At 47.8% G+C, this 9974-nt stretch overlaps 1 protein-coding gene across 1 annotated transcript in view; it reads left to right on the top strand.

Annotated features, from left to right (window-relative positions):
• The first annotated feature begins 80 nt into the window (after nucleotides 1-80).
• The window catches only part of ITPRID2 (ITPR interacting domain containing 2), a 36300-nt gene continuing 26406 nt past the window's right edge, over nucleotides 81-9974 (top strand). The window contains exons 1-6 of the mRNA XM_026052080.1: nucleotides 81-126; nucleotides 4803-4852; nucleotides 5667-5723; nucleotides 7967-8003; nucleotides 9017-9115; nucleotides 9639-9847. Coding sequence (XP_025907865.1) covers nucleotides 5669-5723; nucleotides 7967-8003; nucleotides 9017-9115; nucleotides 9639-9847 — 400 coding nt within the window. The 5' untranslated portion in view covers nucleotides 81-126; nucleotides 4803-4852; nucleotides 5667-5668. The remainder of the gene's footprint in view (nucleotides 127-4802; nucleotides 4853-5666; nucleotides 5724-7966; nucleotides 8004-9016; nucleotides 9116-9638; nucleotides 9848-9974) is intronic.

Genomic DNA, 9974 nt, shown 5'->3' with positions numbered 1-9974 from the left:
GGGGGCCGCGGGGCTGCCCTCGCCGCCGGCGCCCCGGGCCGCCGCTCACGCGCCTCTCGGCCGCTCTCCCCCCGCAGGGCCCGGCGTCCCCAACGAGAAGATCGCCACATGGCTCCAGGACTGCAGGTGAGCGCGGCCGCCCGGGGTGGGCGGGATGGACGGGAGCCCCGTCCGGAGCCGCCGCAGGGAGCGGGACGGGACGGGATGTGGGATGGGATGCGGGATGCGTGCGCCGCACGCGCCGCTTCCCCATGCTCGTTGCTATAAAAGCAGCCGCGGCCGCTGCGCTCCCGTGCCGCCCCGGGCAGGCAGCGAGCAGCCCGCCTTCCAGCGGCGAAATTCCCAGCCCGGAGCTGCCTTCCCGCCCCGAGCCCCGCTCGCCCTCGGGGCAGGAGGCGGCAGAGCGAGCGGCGCCGCTGCCCGGCCCGGCCCGGCCGAGCCCCGCGGGCACCGGCGCAGCGGCGGCCCCGGCAGCCCGGGCGTCCCGCGGAGCGGAGCGGAGCAGAGCGCCAGCGCGGGTGCCTCGCAAACCTGCGGGAAGCCTCGTGTGCCCGTAGTCTGGCAAAGCACGGCCTGAAATGTAAGGCTTGTAGAGCTGGTGATTTATGAGATTGTTTTTATTTTTATTTTTTATTTATTTTTTTTATTCCTGAATGGGGACCAAAAAAAAAAAGAGAGAGAGAAAGGGAAGAGCCCCCGGAGAGAGGGAGATTCCTCCTCGTCTGCTGCACTGCTCCTCCGCTCCGCAGCGTTTTTGTTCCCAGGCCCTGCCGTCCTCGCCGCTCTGGTCAGAGCTGAAGGRCGGCAAGGGCAGAGGGACAGCGCATGGACACGAATCTTAAATAATAATCCCATGTTTGCCATTTTATTCATGCCTTACAGTGGCAAATGTGCTGTTAAATCTGACACTGAGCAGCTCTGTGGAATGTGTTTGCAGTTGACTGACAAAATAGGGAAATGGACTGTAAAATAAGATTCCTTTATTTCGCAAGTAAGGAAATAAAACATTAGTTGTCATTCTGCTARTAGGGAGATGCAAGCTTTAGCTAAAGGATATAAAACCCTTTCTGGTGCTTCCACAGAAGACCTTTAGTACAGTATAGCAGCACTCCTATAAGTTTTTAGAAGAATCTTCTATYCTGCTAAGAAGGATGAAATTTACTACTTTTTAATCCTAAATTTTACGTAGTGGTATGTAGCTTTGAGGACCCCAAGGGGAAAAAGATACAATGCAGTGTTCTATGTTGTGGTGCTCTGCCCTGGGCTGGCTGGCAGCGATGTGCAATCCCAACTTGAATTAGCCCCCGACTCCCTAACATACAGAGTACCCGGATACCCGTGGGAGGAAGGATCTCGGCTGCTCAAAGGAGTGCAGTCCCTCGTGCTTTAAAACTGCAAAGCAGTTGAATTTGTATGTTTTKATGTAAGTATACGTATGAGCAGTTGCTGGTATGTGAAGTGCTTATTCAGCTTGCCCTGCTGTGAAGTGACTGTGAAGCAGAATGACCACGCAGAGCTGTCTMGTGCTAACGGCGTGTGCAGGGAAAGAGGAAAAGATGTCAGCACCATCCCAAGCACGTCCTGTTGCACTGCTTAAAATATATCAGTTAAAAAGAGCAGTCCCTGTGAAATCTAAAACTGCTCTTTTCCCTGAGAGAATTATTATTTCTTTAATAATCCTGTGTTTTTTTGGTGGGGAGTTTTGATTGCAACATGTGCAGGCTCGGTCTTCTGGTTCTGGTCCGTTGCACCAAGCAGATCCTTGTGAGTTCCCTGTGCTGCAGAACCATGGCCACAAAGGGCTGCTCGGCTGCTAAAATTAAGCATTTTATCTACTAGAGATTTTCTAAAAAAGGATTATTCCCATTTTGTCTGATTTACATAAGCTTTTGTGAAATGTACCTTGGAAGAAAATTTGCATGCTTTAAATCTCATTTTCTGTTTTGAGTGGGAAGTAGAGCAGAAATTAGCGTTAACTCGCTGTGTAACAGGTCTGATTATAAGGCTTATTTCTTTGTTTCCAAAAGCATCGACAGTGCTATAATTTGGAAGAAAAAGAATTACTGGTTGTCCCCTGACGTTCACRTTAGCAGGTTGGGGCTGTAATTTTTTGGCTTCTCCCTTTCACAGCTGTTTTGCAGGAGGAAGGGGAGTTCCTAACACCCCTCACTATTTAATTTGGTAGAGTTRTGTTTAGAAAGAAAAAGGGGGGCAACAGAAAGCAAGTTGCTGCACACTAGTGATAATTATAGAGGGTTAGGAAATGTCTGATGTTGCCCAAAGCTTCTGCTTCATTTGTCTTTCGGGAATCCCATCCTTTTGAGAAAGGCATTTCTTTCTCTCTCCCCAGTATTTTAAAAAGCTGYTTGAAGTGCTAGGAAAGCCTGCGGAAACTTTTAGTTTTAACTTCTAGAAGGCTGGCACGGGAAACAAAAGCGTCCATATCGTATGGACAGAAAAAGCATTTTTTCCTCATCAGTTCCGGGGTGGCACTTACTATTTTAATTTGGGACGTTTGAACGCTCCCAGTATCAGGGATTGTTGGAGGCCTTTAGGAACTATCTCCTGTAGAACGTGCAGGAAATGAGTTCTTGAAATGCCTCAGAAAGAGGATTTTTTTTTTTTTCCAAGTTTAAAATAAACATTTCTCCTGCCCGGCTCGAGCTTTCAGAGCTGAGGTTTTCAGCTGCTTTTGGAGCCCAGCGCGAAGCCCTCGTGCTGCTCCCGAGGCTCCCGCTGGCCGAGCGGGCAGAGCTCGGGACAAGGGGCGTCCTCAGGGCTGCCCCGTGACCCGTCCTCCCAAACGCTCGTATTGGGGGGTGGTTATTACCACGTGTGTGAAAATAGAGTAGCAAATAAATGAATTGTCTGTGTGAGGGGGCAAGTGAGAACTGCAGGGTTTCTGGGTGCAGGGCAGGCCGTGCACGTTGCAGAGCTGGACCCTGGGCCTCCCTGCTCTGTTTTGCCCAAGCAGCTTCACGCGGGACGTCGGATGTGCCRGGGAACGTGCTGTGGGAGCTGGGGCAGCAGCTTCCAGCAGCCCTGGCTCTTCCCTTGGGCGCTGCATGGAGCGGAGAGGTGTCCGGATCGTGCGCGAGGTGCCTGCATACGCTGCCTTGGGGCCTTGGTGTTGAACAATACTTATGCAGAAAGGTAGAACCCTTGCATGCTCTTGTCCAAGAGTTTGTGTCTTTGCGCAGGTTTTTCTTCCCTGCTTTGCTTCCCTGCAAGCTCTCTAGTACTTGCATGTGAGTGTTGCAGCAGACAGGAGTGCCAGGCAGTTGCTTACGGGTGCAGAAGCAGATGGAGAGTTGAGAGAGCTGCTTTTCTGCRCTTGCAGTGGAGGTGACAGACCTGCTTTCCAAGGGAAAATGCCAGCTTCCGTGGTTGCCGGTGCTGCTCATCGCCAGCCGCTACAGGACGCGGCTGCTGGAGTCCCTGCCAGCAAGTTGCTGCCGCAGAAAAGGGAGGGAAATGGCACTGGGCACGGGAAGGGGGAAGAGGAGGAAGGGGCCCATCGAAGCCAGCGAGGAAACTGCAGGCAGAGCTACTGCCTCAGAAGCTGAGGCTTGTTGTAGCATGAAGGGTTTGGACAATATATCCTAACTTGTTTAAAACCCTTAATTGAGAGGAGCACAGAACTCCAGCGGATCTGAGGCTCTCCAAAGGTTGTTCCCAATTGCAGGGAGCCTGTTTACCTGCCTGGATGCTCTTGCCCTTACAAGTGCCATCTCACTATGACACGTATTYTAGTGGAGCTGTTGTCCAGGCTAGTGTGTTGCATGTCATAGGCAATGGTAACAGTGGGCTGTTTTCAGAGGAAAAAAGAAAAATATAAGGCCTGTTCCAAAGCAGCAAATGCARACTCTTGTTGCTTAATTTTGGCTGTGGCATCAAAACAGATACTGTAAATAGAGCAGTATTTACTTTAAGGAGTTCTTTGGACAGGTTTATATGTTTGTCTAATTAAAACCCTAAGTGAAACATACATAATATAGGCACATGAATCATCTGCTTTCCGCTTCTTTGAGTATTTTATTCCTGAATTTATTCTGGGCTTTGAAAGCTACGCTGCACTACTTGATGGTGACAGATCCTTGGTTAAGCAGGTCTCTGAGGGACKAGCGGCAGAGGTACTCGGTTAATGTCAACAGATTCGGGCGGACACCCAAAGGGATTGGGCCTGTCACCAGTGCGGTTTCTGCTGCTGGTTTCAGACACAGGGAGATTCAGCAAATCCACTGCCTCTCGAGGAATAAGACCGAGAGAAATCATGCAAATATGAGCTAAAGTAAAGAATCTATAAAATGCCAGAACCAGCAAGCGATAGCGAACAGAGCTCTAGAGATTCTTATCTTGCTTCTGATCAGCAAATACAGCTTTCTGTCCCTGCTCTCCAAAGCCTCAGGTAACTTGATGCCWGTAAGTTTTAAATTTGGAAAAATGGTGGCAGCTCCTGGCATAGGGAGGAGGTGGAACTAACCCATTCCAGCGCTCCACACTCGTTCCTCGAGGTGGTTTGCTCCGAGGTCCATGTTCTCCCCAGCAGAGGTTCTGCCAGTGGCTCGTGTCGCAGCAGTTCGGTCATTAACCTGTTTTGTTGTTTTTCTTTTCCCCCACGGAGTGTGTTTGCTCAGAGGGCTGGGGATTGTTTAGGAAGTCGTTGCCAGCGCTCATATGTTTGCGCTTTCTGGGGGCGGAGGGAGGGACAACTGCTGCTATCACAAGCCTCTTGCACGCTGTGAGGAAGGACATGAAGCAGCAAGTTTTTAAACCAGTATTAATCTCTTGTGTGGTTTCAGAACGCCTCTGGGAGCCTCCCTGGATGAGCAAAGCAATCCTCTGCTGAAGGGTAAGCCAAGGCTCTGCCTGCTGGAGCTTTTTCTGTTGTTGAGGTTGTGCTTTYGTGTCCGTTCACCTGCGGCTTCAGGTCCTTATCAGTGGCACGAGCAGCCGCAGCCTCATGGGCACCCGTGAGCTGATATCACAGCAAAGCGGCGGTGCCGGAGAAACTGGGAAGAGCAGACGGATACTGAAGAAGTTCCTGGAGTTCAGTGAGCCTTTTGAAAGCTCCCAAATGAGCAGAAAGGGGAGCTTTGGTTCTGACTTAGGTGAGCTAGGTAGTCTCTGTCTAATAACTCGGGTTGCCACACCTGAAAATTTTACTATCTGAGCAGGACTGAATACTAAAGTTCAAAGTACAGCAAGAGTTAGCAGGTAGTGACACAGCACAGAGAAATTACTTGCTGTGTCTGGAGTCTTTGCTTGAAGTCTCACGCTGATGTAGGGGGAGAGAAGAAACTGGCTGATCTAAACTCATTTTTTAACTCTGAAACTCCCTGGTAAGATATATAAAGTGTATTGTAACAGCAGCTGTAGGTAGTTTGGGTAGTACCTCYAGGTTTGCACTTAGAGTGAATTTGCTCGTAGTTTGACCTGGGAGTTGCTGAGCAGGAAACTAAAGCAGTATCTTATTTGTTCTCTTGCACATGAAATTTCTGTGGTATCAAATGTAACTTTGCAGTATGGATACAGGATTTATAAATATGGTCTAGCTGGTTCTTGTTGTATGAACTGGCAGCATCTTGTTGGTATCTTTACTGGAGCTGCTGGGCAGAAGGTGCTGCAAGGTTCTCGTTGTTGAGCTGCTAACTGTGCTTTTGCAGGCATGCTGGTGAGGAATGGAGGAAGTTTTGAAGATGACTTATCCTTGGGAGCCGAAGGTGGGTGTGGTAGGATTATGACTCTTTCTAGCAAAAAAACTATATTCAGTCATCTGATCTTTATTGTGAAAGATATTATTTCCCTTTTGGTCAAAGGTAGTTGGTAAAGCTAGCTATAAGAACAGCTTGGAGCACTAACAAAAGTGCTCAAGTTCTGCTTCTTGGGTTTATTGAAATATTGATTTTGTTAAATATTCTGATCTAATCTGAGGATCGAAGTCAGCCCTGAAGTCTGTTCCGTCTGCTCATTTTTAATGCCCATGACACTCACTGAAGCTGTGAGAAAGCTTTTTATTTTCCTCTTGCTGCTTGTTCTTCTTGTGCCTGGGTTACTCTGGGCCTCCCTTCCATTGAACCCCAGGGGAGTGGCACACGCGGGACGGGGGGTGTATCAACCAGGAGGCAAACCCATTAACGACTAAGTGCTTTTAAAAGTGAAAAAAATCCAAAGCTGAGTAAGTATTTTTTTGGATCAGCCTTATTATATGTACTGACAGTTTTGCTGTCAGTAGCTACCTCTGCTTCTTTCTTTTTCTTTCCCCTCCCTTTCTCTAAGAGGATGAGGATGTGGCTGTTCTTGGACTTTCTTTAAGTCTTTTACTATTCTTTTTTTTTTTTTTTTTTTGATTTAAATTAAATTTTTGTTTTGAACTTTAGCTCCTGAAGAAGATCAGAACTTGTATAGTGAGAAGTCTCTCTTCCCCTAGAAGTCTTGCCAGTGTTGCCAAACTAATGGCACGGGGCTTAAGGGTGGGAAATAACTTCAATTTTTAAAGGCTGTAGAACTGTGAGGAAAGCAGTTGATCTGATAAAGCCCTTGATCTGGTAATGATGGAGAAGCAGTAAATTAATCCCTTACTGCAATACAGTAAATAGGATTAAATTTGCTTTCTGATAGTCTTTTCTACTTGTTGGGTTGCCTGCAGTATAAAGGTTTCATAGAAGTTCAGTGTTAAAATAATCCAAGCTCTGAGCATATAACCAAGAATAAAAGAGCAGGTACTGTTTAATGAATCATGTACCCCCCACACCTTTAATTCATCTCAGATTTTTTGCCTCTGCCATCATTATCAGGCGTTTCTAGTTTTGAGGTAGAAAGTCACCTCCTTCCTTTTTGGTGTTAATACCAGCGTTTTCTGGTGYGAAAGCACAAAGGGCTCCGTGCACGAAGCCGCGGGCGCCCCGGAGCCGCAGGGATCACGGGCCATGGAGCTGCCTGCGCTGCAGCCCGACCTCCTTTTGCTCACACGGAGCTTCCTCGGCAGCGTGGGACACCGCTGCACCGCGGGCGCCTGCGCTTTAGCCGGCAAAACCAGCCAGCAGCCAGAGAAGAGGGAGCGCTGGGCTCCGCGCTGAGGGTTCTGCGTGCGGGCAGCCGAGTTTCGTAGCCATGTCTCTGCACGAGGAGCAACAAGGGCTGAGCTTTGCAGGTTTGCTCTCTGTCGCTGCTGCGTGGCACGGCTGGTTCACAGGTGCCAGGTTTTCCTGGCAGGACCCCTCCAAACCAGGTATGGGCTGTGCACAGGTGTAGCACGCTCTCCTTGCCTCTCTCCTGTGGTTGGTTTGTTAGTGATGAGTCGCTGCTTTAGGGAGCTGGTAATTAAAGGACAGGCTCAGCTGCCTGGTTTGGTGGGATGTGGATTTTCTGAAAGAGCCACGCTGCCTGGGATGCTCCCGTGTGGAGCCGAGGTTTCAGCCTCRGGGAAACGCTGCGCTCCCTACACCCAACTGTGACCTGGTGTCTGTGTGCAGCCTCTGCTTAGAAAGCTGAAAGGCATTGGGCCTGCCCCCAGGCTGAAAACTGGCACTYCTTATATAAGGGCTGAACAAAATAGTCTCAGTGCCTGGCCGTGGGAGCCAGGTTCATCTCTTAGGGTTTTTTTTCTTCTCCTAGTTGAACTGTCTGCATGTGTTCTCTGCTTCCTCCCCCTTCCTTTCTATGGAAGAATCCTTTGGCTGGAAAACATACCTTAAATTGCAAAAACTAAATTGTCTCTCTGAGTAACAATCACTAACTTACGGCATGTAAAACTTCAAGTTAGTGTGATTAATTATAGAATACAAACTTATGTCTGTGTGAGATTTTATTTTGGACGTATACTAGAAACTCTTGACAGTCTTGCTGTCTGGAAAGAAAAAACCTGTTTCATATGGCAGTGTTCAGAAAAGTGCTTTTTCATTTTGGTTATGAGCAGTGTAATGTTGAGGAGCTCCATCTGTAACTTGCTCTTCTTTCTGTACAGCTAATCACCTACGGAGCGACACCCCGATGGAAGCATGGTAAGCATCTTTCTGTTTGCTTGGAGTAATATTCCTGCTGGAGTGAGGGAGGGAAAGGGCACAGTGCAGGTAGCGGAGGCTGCCTCAGGACTACGGCTCCTCTTTCATTCAGGTGAGTTTTTGTGAGAAAAAGAGAAGTTACAAGTAGCACAAGAGCAGCCACTCTGAAAGGCAGATTTTTATTCTTCTGGCAGACCTGTTGTAGCTTCTGAGCAGAGAGAAAGGCACACATGTTCAAAGTAATATAGCGTGATTTAAATTCTTTCTTTGGCTTACTGGTCCCTGGCCATTTCAGGAATTTCAAGGGAACGGTTGTTTTACCTTTCAAAGCAGGGAAGAGAAATTTGGGAGAGGAAGAAAAAGAGATTTCTGCTTTATAGAGAGCTCCTTTGCTGTTCTTCCTGAGAGAAACTCTATAGAACAGGTTTTTAAGGGAATCTGTATTTCTTAGTGTCTCTTCTGCTCTTCAGGTTAGGATTTATACAGTAAAATTCCCATGGGAATTTTATACAGTATTAGGATTTATACAGTAAAATTCTGTCCCGAGAAGAGGTTGTCATTAATGGTACGTTCGAGAACGGAGCGCACAGTGGTGGGGAGGCAGTTTCCAGAGACTGAAGGAGGAAAGAGTTTGGGATTGGGAAAGAGACTGTTGGGACGTCCTGGGTGCCGGGCAGGCCGGGAAGGAGGCCGTGCCCGAGGCTGGGCCTCCTCGTCGCGGGCGGCTGGGAGCTGGCCGGCAGGCACGGACCTGGCAAGGCCGGGGGCTGCTTGCCCAGCATTTGCCTCCCGTTTCTTAAGAATATACAAATTTTTAAACTGAGGCGTCCCCGGGTGTGCTTTTGTTGCTCCATTTCAGTAAAGGACATGGCTAATATAAACCAGATAGCGTTGAATGGGAGGCGAGGAATTCRGCGGGGTTGGAGACTCCGTTCTCTCCCGGAGGGGAGCGGGGCTTGGGTTGCTGAGAGAAACCCGTTTATCACAGTGCTCTTCTCCGCTTGCCTTGGCAGCAATGGTATGTTGGCGAAGGAGAGGAGACTGCAGTTTCACCAGAAGGGGAGAAGTATGAACTCCACGGGGTCTGGAAAAAGCAGTGCAACCGTTTCAAGGTAAGAGAGAACTGTGCTTTGAAGGTCGTGGCGCAGTTCAGAGGAATTTGGCACTGCTTTGCTGGCAAAACTTCTTCTGTTCCTAAGTTAAATAGACTTGGCTTGATTTATGTGCTTTGTTGTGTTTAGTAGCCGAGAAGGGACTTTTCAGTTGGTTGCTTGAAAAAGTGTTACTTGTTTTCAGTTTTGTTTTGCAGTAAATACATATAAATGGGCCTWGGCCTTAGAAAGGTCTGAAATTTTAATGCCGTTTTAGTAATGATGATCTGCAGAATAAGGTCATCTGCTTTAAATAAAAAAAAAAAACTGGATCTGACTGGAAGTGCAGCTGGGCTGATGTCTGTGGTGACAYGAACTAACATTTCAGATGTAGATATCTCCAAAATTATTTCCTAAAATCAACAGAGTTGTAGGAGTCAAAAGTTCAATAGGCAAAGCTGGCTAGTGAGCTGAATTAGCAATTGGCAGAAGGGACCATGTCCTAAAAGAAGATAAGTGGATGGTAAACATCTTTTCATTTTAGTGTTTCTGAATTACTGGAGCTTTACGAGGAAGACCCAGAAGAAGTGCTCTATAACCTTGGGTTTGGAAGAGATGAACCAGATATTGCCTCAAAAATTCCAGCAAGATTTTTTAATTCATCATCATTTGCTAGAGGAATAGACATCAAAGTGTTTTTGAATGCCCAAATGCAGCGCATGGAAGTGGAAAATCCAAACTTTGCTTTAACAAGTAAGTGTGTTTTTGAAGTGAGATGTATTTATTTTTATTTCTTAAGTATATAAACAACCTCAAAAGAGACACTGTATCTGGTGTCCTGGCAAAAATACCTTTACAGTCTATAGGCAAAATTCCATTC

The sequence above is a fragment of the Nothoprocta perdicaria genome, unplaced genomic scaffold (assembly GCF_003342845.1).
Source record: "Nothoprocta perdicaria isolate Ctin4 unplaced genomic scaffold, notPer1 scaffold_83, whole genome shotgun sequence".
Lineage (NCBI taxonomy): Eukaryota > Metazoa > Chordata > Aves > Tinamiformes > Tinamidae > Nothoprocta > Nothoprocta perdicaria.
The sequence above is the reverse complement of the archived record's forward strand: the minus strand, read 5'-3'. Positions and strand labels throughout refer to the sequence as shown.